Below are 16,910 nucleotides of genomic sequence, written 5' to 3'. Positions count from 1 at the left end.
AACATGCATCACAAATACACAAAAAGAGCGCAACACTGATGAAATAAGATAATGCAGAGTAGACTGTATAACTGCAACACTGCCCTGACCAGTTTGTTCTGTGACAACCAAGCACACATTTCAGCACCATGGATAGCGTTTTCTCCTTAACAGCCAAACAAAGCCCTTGCAGTGGTTCTCAAACCTTTTCATATCACCAGGACCCCCCAAACAAGCTCTCTTTTTATGTATTTTATTTTTCCTCGATATTTGTTTGAAAATAGCAGATCCACAAGCCCACACTGCATTACGATGTGACAAGTTGTGAGCTTGTAGATCGCCTATTCCCAAATAGCCGATGTATATATGTATATATAGGTTCACGAACGTCCCATCTCTACATTGATGACACGTGTGTTACGTCATCCAAAAAGGACGTGCATCCACGCTTTGTCAGCAGTAAACACACATTATTAATATCATTATTATTGCATCAAACTGAAAAGGTTAAAGGTTGCAGAATGTGTGATGTGGATGAAGAATACCATGGTCAGCTGGAAGTAAGAGAGGTTCCGGGCGTCTCTGCCAAGAAGATATGCGTCAAATGCAAAGAAAACACAGCAGCTCTGGTCATCAGGGCAGGAGATGCCTTCTGCAGGAGCTGTTTCAAGGAGTACTACACGCATAAGTTCAGGGCCATGCTTGGCAAGAACAGGGTCATTTCCCCTGGAGAGAAGGCGCTCCTGGCTGTGTCTGGAGGACCTTCTTCCTGTTCCATGCTCTATCAGGTTCAAGAGGGTTTGAGTCTAAATGCTCACAAGAAGTTGAGATTCATACCTGGGATTGTCTTCATTGATGAGGGTGGCGCTCTTGGGCTGTCTGCAGAGGAGAGAGAGAGGACGGTAGCTGAGCTGCAGGCTGTTTTCAGAGCCACTGGCTTCACTTACCACATTGTACCTCTGGAACAGGTGTTTAATCTTCCCAGGTCGGTTCTGGAGCCAGGTTCCAGGGCCCCAGACCAACCAGCAGACCGCTACAAAGCTGCAGTAGACCACTTCATTAGCAACAGTCATAGGAAGCATGTCAGCCCAGAGGAACACACTGACCTGTCTCGACTCAGCATCCAGGAGGGCAGACCTGATGAGTCCAGTACCCTGGCCCTGCAGACACTGTTCTCCTCCGTGAAGACACTGACAGCCAAAGAAGACCTTCTGCACACACTCAGACGACATCTACTGGTCCATACAGCTCGGAGTGAAGGCTACACCAAACTGATGTTAGGAGACAACTGTACCAGACAGGCTGTCAAATTGCTTGCTAGTATAGCATTGGGCAGAGGAGCACAGTTGGGAATGGATACGGGTTTCTCAGACCACAGGTACAGTGACACAGTAACTGTGAGGCCGATGAGGGACTATTCAGCTAAAGAAATCTCCTTCTACAACTACATGTTTAAGGTTCCCTTCTTCTTCATACCCAGCCTGGACACTAAGATGCCAGACAAGGCAAAAGAGGAAGAACAGGTCTGAGATGAGACAGGAGATCAGTGAATTCCTATTGGATGAAGATGATGACGACTAGTACGAGGATAAGTCCTTTGGCTTTATGTTGACAGCTGAACATTCAACACTGAGAAATCATGGCCTCTCCTGTAGTCTAGAACCAAATCGCACCCTCTTCCTTCAGATTGCATTGACAACATGTAAATTGCTACCTGAAATATACTCAAATCTTTTTTTCTTTAAAGGACAACTTTGTTTTTTTTTTGCAACAGGGGTTCATGTTTTGGATTGTGATTGGAGAAAGGGGGGGATGTGTTGGGATGTTTTCATTTACTGCTTTGTATGGTTTTGGCGATTTTGATGACTGATTTCAGTGGCTGCATGCAAGTGGCTAAATATGTCTTTTTAGACACAATAAGCCAGCGATTTCTTTATTACTATTTAAAGTAGCCCCCATAAGTCACATCTGCCCATGAAAGATTGTGGTGCATCTTGGGAATGGGCTTGTTGTGTCTGAAAGGACATATTTGGCCACTTGCATGCATGCCCCCAACCACTGGGGTCAAAGTCATTGAAGTCGCTGGAAAGATGGGAAGCGGTAGATGAGGGCATTTTGACACCCATCTTTTCTTTTCTCTGGTTGCAGTCTGGGATATGAACCTGTGTTGTGGGAAACCAAAGTTGTCCGCTTGTGAGAGGATCATACAGTTACCACACTGGAAATAATCCCTAGCTGGGCAAGGGTGTTGCAGGCTGTAACTTCCCAAGCTATGCCATTTGCTGTTCTACATAAAGAGCAAATTATCCAATCTTTGTCACATTATGTATATTTCATTTTTCTAATAAAATGTTTAAATTAATCTTGAGGAGTTGTTATTTCATAGAAGAATATAGAGCTTGTGTGCAGAGTGCAGACAGGGGTCTCTCTTATCACAGGCCACTGCATTAACCAGTCGGCCAAGCGGCCAGGCACAATGGAGAGCGGACATTATGTTACACCAGGGGTCTTCAACGTTTTCAGGCCAAGGACCCCTTAGTTGAGAGAGAGAGATGAAGCAGGGACCCCCACAGCCTCTTCATAGATTCCATATAGTTTCGTTGTTTGACAGCACGATCATCAGTATAGTTTGGATTCATGTTAATGTGGGTTTTCACTTCAGATATACAGTATAACCACTTGTGCTTAAGGTATTCTATAGGAAACCCCACTCATATCACCATTGTAATATTCGCTAATTTTAAGGTATTTAAACAGGTCAGTATCATATATAAGACCCTAAATGGTTTATGCCCACCTCCCCTAAAGGAATTCATAAAAAGGAAGCCTGATAGAGGACTCAATACTAGAGCAATCACTAGAGGGGACTAGCGAAGTACCGTACCAGGTAACCGCTTTTGGAAAAAACACCCTTTCAGTTCAGGGCTGTTCAATCTGGAATGACCTACCTCTAACAATAAGAGACTGTTTGTCATTTCCATCCTTCAAGTACAATCTAAAAAAATGGTTAGTTGACAATCAAACCTGTGACCATGTATAGTCTTAATAGTACAGCTCATGTATGTATATTTGTAACTATCCTTTTTCTAATGTAGGGTACTGTTGGTAATATGTCTTGTTTTTGTTTTTGTTGTTTTCTTGGTTACAGGAGAAATAGTATTTATGTATGTTTTTAAACGCCCTCTCCTAATGTAGGGTTACTGTTTGTTGGTATGTGTCGTTTTGTCTTCATGTGGGGACTACGGACGAAATTTAGCATTCTTGCTAATTCTGGTGTATTTACATTGCTTTTATGTAGTGTTCATTAATATACATTGTCCCGTCTAAATAAACAAATAAAGTAAAGTAAAGTATACAGTATACGGTTTAAGAGGTTTAACTGATTTTGATGCTATATTAAAACATGTAGCTGGGGACCCCTGGTGGTCCTTGGACTGCACTTTGAGAACCACTGCATTATAGGACATCTGGATTAATGTGATGTGCATTGTTTGGTTCAATACATTTGGAAGGGCATTCTGGGTCATTTTCTTATAGTCATTGAATCTTAATTGAGGTTGGAAATACCCTACTGGACTGGTTGACTCCCTGAGGCCTAAAGTATATTTAACGAGTGAGCGATTACACACCCAATAACATTGATCAAGGTTTGATGATAATAACTTAGTTTTCTGTTCTATCTATAGTAGCAGATACTTTACAGCACATTGGCCCAGTGGCCACTTATGAGGCCCATGGGGGCCCATGCAGTGACAACTTATTATTTTGGACACCTTGAATCAATGCCAGAAATACACAGTCTCTCCAGAGCTTGTGAAGAGTTCTGAAACACAGGTTTGTAGATTAGGTTTCCAAATGCTAATTAATTTTGGAGGGTTATGTTTACCGTAATAAATATTGTCACTGAACATATACTGTACCAGAGACAAGAAGAGATTTAAAGGTGAGTGTTCCAAAGTAACACTCACTTTGTGAGTGTGTGTGTGTGTGCGTGCGTGCGTGCGTGCGTGCGTGCGTGCGTGCGTGCGTGCCTGTTTTGGCACATTTAACTGCACTTTCCTATGTGTGTGTGTGTGCGTGTGTGCGTGCGTGCGTTTTTGCACATTTAACTGCACTTTCCTACGTATGAGGATGGTGATGAAAATCATTGCCATCATTGTTGTTGTTATTAAAAGCGCTGGCGTAATAACCATTAAATTAAAAGATGTATTGTGCTCCAGATGCACTTCACTCAGCTCTGATCACTCACCCTGATATCACGCAATCTGATTGGTCAATCTCACTTGTTTGTTGCTAGGCAACCAAGGATTCACTTCTTTCTTTATTTCCAGTTATTGCTGCAGTTATACACCAAGTGCTTCTCCCTAGAATAAATATGATCGATCTCCTTACAGGTTATGCTATTGTCCTAGAGCTGTCTACCAACACACCAACCTTCACAATCTATGATACCAATGCCCCAGTTGCTTCAAACCTTTATGTACCCGGGGAATGAATGTTAAGCAACCAATGCCGTTTTCCCAGCCACTCATACAGTTCTACATGTTGGAACCTTGGAAGCTGCCTGCTCACGAGTCACGACTGCAGCTGTCCGTCCATAACTTTTCTGCCGCTGACAGTTACGGTGCTATATAATGTAGAAAGCGTTGTTTGAATGTTAACAGGGACAAATGCATGGACCATTAATGCCCTTTTTGTCTTTGTATTTTATATACTGTATAGCATATTACTTCAGTAGAACCTTTAAAAATCCCATTCATTTTCTTCATAGAGAATTGTATTAATATCTATGTTGTTAACAATTCAATGTGCATTAGACTTTAACCCATTTAGGCCTAGAATTATTGAATGCTTTAACTATTGAAAAATAGCAGATATACACAGCTCACAGCGCGGCACCGAGTGCCGCGCTGCGAGCTTGTAGATCTGCTATTTTTGAAAAAGTTGTGAAAATGTGTGCAAATCTTTGAATATATGTATTTTCAAAGCGAACGTTTGTAACTCAAAGGTCAGCAGGCATAATAATAATAATAATAATATTATTTATTTAAATTAAATTTATTTTTTATTATTTCCCTTATTATTTTAGAACTTCATGGTATTTTTGATGGTTATGCAATTACTCTTGCTCCCCCTAATCATATGCTGAGCTCTAATGCTGGGGATTAGCCTTGGCCTATTTTTCCTCTTTACAAAGCTCTAAAGGAACACTTTCACTTCTTATTCTGCCTTTTTCATTCCTCCTCTGCCTTTCTGTTGCTCTTCATTACAGTACTCACTATCATCAATGATCTTGCAGAAGCAAAACACATGATAATTTAATCATGCATGCCATGCAGCTGCAAGTGGAATCACTGCAGAGGAGACAAGTCTGTGCGTGCGTGTGTGCGTGCGTGTGTGACACATTTAATCATTCACAGTACTGACAAAACAAGAATAAGCCATTTGTTAGGTGTTAGGTGTCAAATTAACTTTTTGTATTTGTTGTTTTTTTTTTTTTTTTTTTTAACATGACCTCAATGGCAAATTATGTTCCTGTGATCCGTTACCTCAGAAGATTTCCTGAATTCACCTTCCACAGTAGAATCAGTAAGCGTTACAATATCTTACACGGTACCATTTTAACCACATGAAGTCTAGCATCTTTATTCCGTTTGAACATTCGCTGTAGGCTTAGGATTCGGGTTCGATTTGGTCCAGATAGAGCCATGTGGGACCCCAGACAACTAATACTGTACAGTATATGGTTCAAGTGGTTAAAAAGGATAATTGTGGGCTTGCTGAAAGGCGAGACCAGTATGTTATACCAAAACTTTATATGTCAAGTAAAAAAAAAGACAGACAGTACAAAGGCAGGGCTCTTAGCCAATGAGGAGCAGCCAAAGGGTAGATATTTGTGCCCATACATGGTGTTCCATACGAGCCCACACTGTTTCATAGGAACAGTTATCAAATAAATGTCTATACTTTTTGCAATATTTAACTTTTTACTATTTAAAATTGATACTGAATGGAAATCAATATGACGTCACGATGGTGTCAATATGACGTCCAAGATCGACATTATGCTATGCCATTATTAGGCCTGGTCTTTTTTCACTGTCTTCAACTCTCAATATCCGTCTCTTTTATGCCTCAGCTGATTGGTCTTGCCCTGCCCCTTTTCCCCCCTTTTTTATCTATGAGCACAATCTGCCCTGGGTTTGCTCCCTCGTGATTTGTGCTGTTAATGGTGTTCGAGAAGTTGTTGGAAATCACTATTTATGGACTCAAAGAGGAATTTTTTCTTTCTTCTCACTCTGGCTCATTTCTGGCTCCAGAGGTGTGACTGCTGGGTGGAAGGACACTCGTTTGGCTACTGGGGCACGTTTCTCATTTTGTGCACTGGAGGTCGTTCTTCACTTCTTGCCACAAAGCAATCTTGAAGATTTAAACCATCCCCTACCTACACAGTAAGATCCTGTTAAACTGATAGTTTTTTTTTTCTTTTTTTTTCTTTTCACATTTTTACACAAAGGGGATTTTACTGCATATTCCTTATTGCAGGTCTGACCATGATCTATAAACATACTGTACAAAAGCATCGTTGTGAAAATGCTCACAAGTCCTTTCATAATCTATGAGGGACAAAGGAAAGGAAGCAGAGAGCCTTCCACAGATTCAGCTCAGCAATAATTATAATCACAACCATGACATTTAAATAGCTGTGACAAAACATCACCATCTTGCCTTCATGTAGGCTACTTGTGTTTTAAGCAGAGATCTGTGTAACTTGTGTGTCCAGAGCGAATCACACAAACCGCTGGACCAATAAGTTCCTAACTTTGTATGCATAATGCCAGTAGGCTACAGAAGTACCTAGCCTGCAGTAAAACATTTACACCCTTTTATACTTTATGAGGCTCTGATCAGGCTGAAATCTTGCTATACAAGTTTGAAGTCGGTCAGGCCCATATATTCACATGACCATATATGGGCATATACTGTAGCAGTCGGATCTGTGGCTCTGGACAACCGGATCTCTGTATCTCTAGTTCTTGTCCCTTATATGGAGATTGCTGAAGTCAGTATATGCCCATGTATGGGCATGCATGCACTCTTTTGTGCCCATATATGAGCTGACTGATTTGTTTGCGGCTGATGCCATGATGACAGATTGAGGTTAGACAACACACTCCATATGGATGTGAAGTGAATGAGGTAAGAATGTGAAATTAGCTTCAGACTAGGCACTTAAAGTACGTAATGTTGCATTTCTATGCTTAATCAGAGGCATGGTCAGGTAGTTTCTGTGTAATAAATAATGTCTAATGAAGCTCTGAAGTTAAATCAGAAAGACCTAGTTATGCATGATTTTATACTTATGCTGACAGGTCACAACATGCATATTGCAATGCATGAGCTTGTAGATCTGCTAACGAAAACGGTTATACCACCTTCGGGAAACCGGGGCCTACAGTTATGCACAGAGTGAATTTAAACCTATAGCTGATGCCTATACGTGTGCTGTAATTTCAGACCGCTCCGCCACCAAGGCACCGTCTGCATCCCAAGGGAGAAGCTATTACTCTAAATATGTTCCGGATTCAATTAACTAATCAATTATATAAAAGTATCATTCATCTGTGACAGGGTTAACATCAAAATTATGTTCAATAAATTCAATTAATCCATGTCAAACACCAGTGGGGAACATGGCTTCCAAAATGCCCCAAACGTGATTCAATTGATGATAAGAAATTGGCCCAAGTAATGTCTACTATAAAAGAATCCATCCATCCATCCATCCATCCATCGGCCTGTCACAATTACTACATAATCGTCTAATTGCATTTATTTGGGTGACAATTAATCGTCATGTAAAATGTCATAATCGTGAGCCCTACCCACCCATCCATCCATCCATCCACTCATTCACTCATGCAGGTTGAGCAGTGCAGTCCAGATGTCGTCCCCCCCCCCCCCCACGGGGCACCCCAAGGTGTTCCTGGATCAGCTCAGAGATGCGAGTCAGTCCCTACAGCATGTCCTGTGTTCACCCCATGGTCACTGCCCAAGATGTGCTAAATGCTTCATTAATCTCACAGAACTGTATTGGGGTTGTTGAAATTGTCTTGTAAGAATAACTGGTTTTAGGTCGGATTAGTATTAAACTGCAATAACTGATGCAGGGCATAATGTTGAATTTGTCACATTGTAAAGAAAACTAGTTGAAGAGCAGGTTGATGTAGGGCTAGTCTTGTGTAGCCAGTGTACATTCAATGAATGGCCTAACTGGGTGGAATCCATTTTGAAACGGTTCATGAGTTGTAGAGTTGTAGGCCAAAAAGCAACGCGACCTGGTATAGCGCCACCATGAGGCCCATTTGAAAGATTTGAGATGGAGCGTCTTCCTTCGCCTACTGGGAGCGTGTATGCAAAGTTTGACGTGGATCGCTCCAGTGGTATCCGAGATTAGCTGTGCACACAAACACAAACATCTATACGTACATAGGGCATTCACCAAATATTCGAATATTCGAACATTCCAATATTAGCTTATTTTATTGTTTTCTCTTTAAAAAATGTATAGTTTATGGCTAGATAGGAAGTCATAATAATGAGTTGTCAATGCCCCTGGTGGAGGAATTTGTTAATGCTCTATACCAGGGGTTCTCAAACCTTTTAAGGCTGTGACCCCCCAAATAAACATATTTGAATTATTAAAGGTATTACATTTAATGTGACTCGGTTCCACAGATAAATATTGTGAAAATAGCAGATCTACATGCTCACAACGCCTCGTGTTAACACGAGGCGTTGTGAGCATGTAGATCGGCTATTTTCACAATGTTCGCCTCTTGCTTACTTAATATTTGACAGTTTGGCCAGTCCTGTCGAATATTCGACTATTCGAATACTTAGAGGTCGAATAATTAGAATACAAAAAAATCACTATTCGTGAATGCCCTAATACGTACGCACGCACGCACGCACGCACGCACGCACGCACACACACACACGCACATCGTCTCCTGCCCTATCGGCTTGGTGAAGATAAAACATTACCTTTTTAGACAATAGTCTAGAACAGTGATTTGTACCCTTCTTGAGTTCTTAACTAGATCATAGTCAAAGTGACCTTATGTCTGCAGCAGAGTAGAGGGGTGAACTGACAGTGCATCTAAATCACCAGGGTTTTAGCATCTAAACCACCAACGTTTTAGGCTGATGAAGAGTGAGAGTGCCCTATGCAGGACGGCCTTTAGAGGACAAAATGATCTGGTCCATCCAACCCCAATGTCTTGAATGAGGTCTGCGCATCCCAGGAGGCAATGAAAGGTTTAATAACTTGTCCTAAATGGCGTCTGCTCATCATAAACTGCTTTAATTTATAAGCTGTCATATGACAAAAATGTAAATCAGGTTTTAAGATGAAGATGTCCTAAGTGATGTGACACCCATACCAATATGCCAAGCTGAGATAACAGCCGAGGGTGAAAGAGTAAAAATAAATGTGGAAAAAGTAGTTAATGGTGGCCCAAAAGATAAGAATATGCCTTGTTTTGCATCATGAGCCAAAACACGTGCAATTATGTTAAAAAATAATCTTGTAACACTAAATCATTTGCACCCCTGGGTATTGTCAGTGAAAGGTACACAAAAGACCTGAGTGTACAAAAAGAAAATTACCCCCGTTGTTCTACAGGTTGAATATGGCATTTTAAACGAGTGTTTCTCTACATTTGATAAACTGGGTCCCAATTTCACAATCAACACATAACACTGTGCAACCAGATACAATAGAAAGAGTATAACAATAGGTATAACAATAGAAGAAGTATAACAATAGAAGAAGCAAGGTTACTCTGAACATTATTGATATGAACAACCACACAATCTCTTATTCAACTCAGAGACACGATCCATGGGTTCACACGCTCTTGCCTGGAGAATTAATGTTCCTCTCTTAGTCTCCATCAGTAGGGCCCATATCATCTATCTTTGGCATCAACAGATGGGGGACAAATTAAAGGGAAAAACCTGAATAAATTACTGTAGTAGAAACGCAATGAATGCAGATGCTTCCATACAGGTGTACCACATGATACAATTAAGCAATTAAAGGGATATTTCACATTTTATCATCTAATCAGGCTTTTGGGAACACCCAGAAGCGTTTTTGAATTTCTTCATTCAGTATTTAGATATTTGATATTCATTTCCTCCCATTTTCCTCCTTCCAGGACCTTCCTATACAAACCCATTATAAGTTCAAACTCCATTTTAACCATGATAGATTCAATGGAAACAACTGTCCTTTTTTTTCTGGTGACTATTCAGAATACGTGAGCAGGTCCTGGAAGGGGGACAATCGGGGAAATGAATATGAAATATTTCAATACTGAATGAAGAAATTCAAAAACTGTCCTGGGTGTTCCCAAAAGCCTGATTAGATGATAATGACAAAACGTTTTTTTGAGAGTGAAATATCCCTTTAACATGCTATTATGTTCTATATTGTGTCAAAATGCTGCGCAGGCCCAGTTGACCTTGATTTTGGATCAAGATAGTGAGAGGAATAGATCTTTAACTTCAGCAGCCATGGACATCGCTCACTTACCCACATGGTAGCTTCAGCACCATGGACAGCGACTGCCCCTAAAACAGCGATACATCAGACCTGCAATAGAAATGAAGGCTAAAAGTGACATTTTAATTTCGATCAATGGGAAGGACATCAATAAATAGGGTCGGTAGTTTACAAGTGCACGCGGTCAATGACCGTGATGCTTGGGCATTAGTGGCGCATGTCAGGAAAGACAGAAGAGCAACTCTTCCTCAGGTGAGAATGTCAATGCAGGACGTGATCAGACTATGTCAGCGAGAAAAGGCAGTCGACACCTAGTGATGGATTTTATAGTAGTGTTGCAGTTCATAAACACCTCATTACAAAGATGAATGCACATTGACAGTTCAGTCAACATAGGCACTGGTCTAAAGAGATGTGGGGAAAAAGTGATATGGTCAGATGAATCACACTTGAAGATAATGGTCCAGGCCTGACTTCTTGACCCCTACAGTGAGTGCACGGCTCTGTTAAGCAGCGGGGGGCATTGCTATTTTCCCATGCCCACCCCCTTCCAGGATGACAACCTCCATCCACAGGGCATCAGGGGTCACTGCATGATTTGATGAGCATGAGAAATGATGTGAATCATATGCTGTGGTCTTCACAGTCATCAAATCACAACCCAATTGAACGACTATGGGGAAAGGTTATTGAAACATTTGGGGCCATGGAAAACCTTTGCACAGCAATTCGCACTCATGAGCATCCTTCCTGTGTGTGTGTGTGTGTGTGTGTGTGTGTGTGTGTGTGTGTGTGTGTGTGTGTGTGTGTGTGTGTGTGTGTGTGTGTGTGTGTGTGTGTGTGTGTGTGTGTGCGCGCGTGCGCACGCGTGTGTGTGTGTGTGTAAATACAAAGTACAAAAAGGGAATACACTGTCTAGCCATTCAAGTTGAAATGAACTGGACTGAAGGGAACAATAGGGGCATGATTAACTCTTCCTGGGGCATTCGCACAGTAGCTACAATCTTCAGTGTCAGTTAATTCTGAGTGTAGAGATGGACCACACAGGTCACAGGTCCATTTGGGGTCAACATTTTTTTTGGGGTCCATTTTCACACTCTATCAGAGTTGAAGGAACACTGAGGAGTCTGCTTTCTGTGATGTTTCTTTGCATCAGCTTCACGGTAGTAAGGCTGCACACTAAATCACAGAAGAAACAAATTCACACTATTTGGCCACTGCCATTTCCAATCAGCAACAGAATGAACGTTTTCATTTGTGCGAAAAGTGTTCCAGACTGCCTCCTATAATCACCATATTCTCATGCCCTGCACTGAATATCAGGGCCTCCAAATCAACGTTATACCTTCCAGGAACAAAGAAATGGCCAAAATGTAATCAGTGACATTCCACACTTCACGCTTTACTACGTAAAACAAAACACAAACAGCATCCCTACTCTGATGAAATGTGTAATTGAAGCTTTTGAGCCATGGATGATCTTTGCACAGCAACTTGCACTCATGAGCATTTTGCTGAGGGAAAAAAAACTGGATCTCAGAAACATCTGGGGTACCCCCCACAGGTAAATTATTCCTTGTGGAGTTGTAATTGCCTTCAGCTGAAAAACGAAAGCCTTTATAATGACCCGAAGGGGCTCAGTGGGGGATCACCGTGGGACTCCGCGCACTTTAGGAGAGCTCAAAATGGATCTGATTTCGGTCAAAAATGTGTTAAATGCAAATAGAACAGAAGTGCTTACAGTATCCATCATTCACCTAAAAGTCAAAACTGAATTGGCTTGTAAATATGAAAATGCATACCGTACATGGTAAACCAGGTTTATTTAACAGGAGCGAAAATAGCACTCAACACACGCCAATAACAGATTGTGTAAAGTCTGTCAACAATATTATTGTTGAATGGTCTTTCCATTGTGATTCTACAGTATCTACATAAGATATGTTTAAGCAATGAATGTTATTTGTGTTGTTGCAGTCCTTTTTTATTTTATTTTATTCACAACGTGTCGCATCCGTGGTGTGTTGTGAGCTATTTTTTAGCACACAACACCGTTGTATAACAGAGTATAACTCAAGGGTCCAGCTCCAAAACTGATGAGCTGAGTGCAGCCAGGGCCCCTATGTTGGTCTGGGGTGCGGGCCTATTTCAGTTGGCAGGTTGCTTTTCTCACTCTGCAGTAGCACCCCTGGAGTTTTAATTCATTTGTTTGGTATGATTTTTTTATTTTTAGTTAATAAACCATTTTCTTTAATGAACCTTAAATCTAATGTTGTGTTCATTAGTAGGTTGCAGCTGTAACATAGTAGCTCGTTCCTTATTCCTTACTTATGTTTGTTTTGCGTGCATGTGGTTATATAGAGGGTATGCATCATGCCACTCATCTAGACCGAGTGGCAAAACAAAGCAGCGTGAAGCATTGGAGTTTGGAAGCGCTTGTTGGGAAACTCCTCCTCATTCCTAATGACTCCTCGTGACTCCTACTGACTCCTCGTGACTCCTACTGACTCCTCGTGACTCCTATTGACTCCTACTGACTCAGTAGGAGTTCCCGCATAACTTCCAGGTACGATGATGTCACACGATTGTGATTCCATTAGTTGAGGAGGGTAATTTTGTGCAGAACCATTGCATAAAGCAGGGGTTCACAAACTTTTTTGTCTCAGGGCACCCCATGAATATTATTTTTCATCCGAGGCACCCCTACATTATATCGTCGTTGTCGGGTGGAAACACTGTATGTCCAAAACCTTGTCTTTTTGTGTTATAAAAACTATTTAAAATAGTGAAAATAGCCGATCTACAAGCACACGTGTGCTTGTAGATCTGCTATTTTCACTACTTGTGTGACACTTTTGTATGATGAAGTAGGGCTTTTATTTTACCAAAAAACATACACATCTGAAACTTGGAGATACAAGGTTTTTGCCTGACAGTGACGATATTAATAATTTTCACTCCCAGCACCTTATATTTATAGCATATTTTAGTGATTATGTTGTGAGGAAAACATTGAGATAACAGCCATTAGGTTAGAACTGACTGAAAATAACTTTGTACTTCAAGTTTAAAATGATACTAAATATTTTTTTGTCCAAATAAATTCCAAATATCAAATTATCTCGTGGCACCCCTGGACTGCCGTGGCGGCACCCCTGGACTGCCGTGGCGGCACCCCAGGGTGCCCCGTCACCCACTTTGTAAACCCCTGGCATAAAGAACAGCATGCAGTAGGAAGGTCTGCTAAATCTGATGGTGAGGAGGTGTTCGACTATACTCAGAGCAGTTAGACGAGCTTAAAAACGATGTGCCAGGGGTTGTTTCCATCTGTTGGAGTGAACCGAGGGTAACGACTGTGGAAAATGCTTCCATGCTTTGCTGACGAATATGTGCTGGCTCATAAAGTTGCTTTCAGTGACAAGTCTCAGGTTGAGACCAAAAACCCTTGTTCTTCCTCCTCCTCCCCCCATTCGCTCGTGTTGCGAGAGGATGCTATTGTAAAAAATCGTATGGCGTACGACACTATTGCAGCAGTGGTGTAAAGTAACTAAGTGCATTTATTCAAGTACTGTACTTACAAGTACATTATTTAGGTATTTATTACTTTACTGGAGTATTTCCAATTTTCCAAATATTACGTGTTACCTTGTAGGTTTTGATTATTATTACAAAACATACGCTAACCAATTCAGCCCTATATACATTTCTAAAACAAAAAACCCTACCAAACGATGATGTATGTCACTGGTAGAAGGGCTTCTGAAGTGTCCACAGCCCTCCAAAGAGACGCAGACGGAGTAGATTTTTTTTAAACCATTTTTATCATGAGCATTAGTGAGGACCAATTATATGAAGATAGACTGAAAATGGGTGTCCTTTAAAGGCAATTCAGACTGCTGGTATATGCCATCCTCTAAGGGTAATTCAGACAGCTGGTAGATGTCGTCCTTTAAGGGTAATTTCAGACTGCTGGGAGGTCGGCTAGTTTCAGCGAGCGACACCGTCACACAACACAACAAGAATAAATGTAGCTTAAAGGGGCCCCACCATGCTTTTCAAAATATACATTTTATATGAATATTGGTCCATAATACGGTTGTATACAGGTTTTAGCCTAAACAACCACTCGGATATTGAAATGTCATGTTCTGTCTGTCTCTAATTCCAAGCCGTTTCAGATGCAATACCAAAATGCCCTTTGTTGGCAACGGGGCAATAACTGTCTTTGGGCTAAAATTGGAACGATATAGAGAATATTAGAGAACCACGATGAGAACCATGTAGAGTCAATCGTAATCCTCTCTGTATGGTTCCAATTTTAGTACCACTTTACCTACCTCATGGTTCTACCTCATATAGGCCTATATACCGGTATATAGTCTCAATAGAATAGCCTCCCAAAAAGTACCGCCCCTTCTCGAGGGGCCCCAATAGGAAATGAGCCCCTGTGACATAGAATGGGGCCCGATTTCAAAAGAGTACTGTTCAGACACGCCCATTCAGAAAATCACTGAAATGAAAGGCAAGGCTTAGTGAATGTGTTTTTTTGGGGCTGGACCAAAAAATAAATACAAATAAAAATGAGAAATTCATGGTGTAGTCCCTTTAAAGCAGTTTCGTGTCATGTACAATACATGCACAATTTACAAGTCTATGTTTGTGTGTAGTACACATGTCTATACTATGTATGCACATTTGTTTTATGTTTGTATTCATACACATTCATGCATATATTTCTCCCTCGCTTTTGATGCACTGCATTGCTTTGCTCATTTAACTTGTGTAGCACTTTGGTCGACTACAGTTGTTTTCTCCTTCTGATAAAAATAAAGTTTGACTTGATTAGATTTAACTGCAAATCTGTGGTGTGAACTAGGCTTTATCTGTTGTTGTGCAGTAAGTGGTTTCAGGGACTCTCTAGGTTCCTTTATGGGACTCTAATTTACAAGTCTGTAACTTTGACAGTGTACAAATGGAACCAAATGGACTCTAATGGGTGAATTTGGTTCCCTTTGTACACTGTCAAAGTTAAGGGGAGACCTTCAAATTTCAGAGTTTAAGAACCACTGTTGTTGTTGTTGTGTATTATGTTTTGTTTCAGGTCCAGCTCCAGACTGCTATGCAGCCAGGACACCTGTGTAGGTCTGGGGGCCGGGCCTGTTTCACTTGGCGGTTTGCTTCAGTTACTTCTCTCTGCAGCAGAGACACAGCCATTTTGTTTCATTTGTTTGGTGTGTTTTTACTTCAGTTAAAAACCCATTTAGGCCTAGAATTATTGAATGCTTTAGCTATCGAAAAATAGCAGATATACAAGCTCACAGCGCGCGCTGCGAGCTTGTAGATCTGCTATTTTTGAAAAAGTCGTGAAAATGTGTGCAAATCTTTGAATATATGTATTTTCAAAGCGAACGTTTGTAACTCAAATTCTGCTTCTGGGTGGTCCCTGGAACTAGATATTTTGAGATGGGGGTCCGTGGCTAAATAAATATCAGTTTGGGGGTCCTTCACATGAAAAAGTTTGAGAACCACTGACATAGTAGTCTCTCAAGAGCAGACTAACTGAGCTCCAGTTAATTGAAAAGGACCTTTTCTTTGACGATGGCTGGCCAGATTGCTGACATAGAATCAAAGGTTTTTCAAAAAACCTTAGAGGGATTCAAAAGACACTTATAGAGTCGGGTCAAAATTCCAATTTTCACGATTTTTCAAAAATAGCAGATCTACAAGCTCGCAGCGCGGCACTCGGTGCCGCGCTGTGAGCTTGTATATCTGCTATTTTTCACTAGTTAAAGCACAAAATAATGATACACAATAATGTGTACCTGTTCTGAATGGGTTAACAATCCTAGGCTCTTTCTTCAATACACCAACATTAGACCCGATGTTGTGATGTGTGCATTCTTTTATTGCGGTAAACAAGTCTGTAACAAGGTAACACGTGCCTGCCTTTAATTTACGCTGCATGAATGTCGAGAACAGTCATCTCTCCTCTGTTCTATAGTCCTCTCCATCAGTCCACCTCATTGACACAATCTGTTTGCTTGCTCCTGCCCATGTGTGCACACACATTCTGAAGATGCTTTCATTATCCGGCATCACTACAGCTTTGAACAAGATGTTTTTTCTCTCCTAATTGACAATGAGAAGTGCAGGAGTAGCTATGCATAACAATCATCCCTTTCGCAGAAGCCCTCAACCTTAATTGTTTTCTGGTTTTAGCATCTCATTGTGTCCTTGTTTCGCCTGCGCATGGTTTTAATGAGCCATGTGAACTGTCATGGCAACGAGTGAAAGTGCAGAAGCAGAACAATGGTGAAGATGTAGAGAAGGCTGACAGATAGAAACACGGCATAGCTTT

The 16,910-nt window shown here is 41.1% G+C and overlaps 1 protein-coding gene across 1 annotated transcript; it reads left to right on the top strand.

The window, feature by feature from the left end:
• Positions 1–500: 500 nt before the first annotated feature.
• Positions 501–1,508, top strand: LOC308304708 (cytoplasmic tRNA 2-thiolation protein 2-like; the record flags this gene model as incomplete). Its single annotated transcript, XM_080749334.1, has 1 exon — positions 501–1,508. The coding sequence occupies one exon, from the start codon at positions 501–503 to the stop codon at positions 1,506–1,508; it is 1,008 nt and encodes a 335-aa protein (XP_080605460.1).
• Positions 1,509–16,910: the final 15,402 nt, after the last annotated feature.

This window comes from Nannobrachium achirus (genome assembly GCF_963921795.1).
Source record: "Nannobrachium achirus genome assembly, chromosome: 19".
In the NCBI taxonomy this organism is placed as follows: Eukaryota; Metazoa; Chordata; class Actinopteri; order Myctophiformes; family Myctophidae; genus Nannobrachium; species Nannobrachium achirus.
The sequence above is the reverse complement of the archived record's forward strand: the minus strand, read 5'-3'. Positions and strand labels throughout refer to the sequence as shown.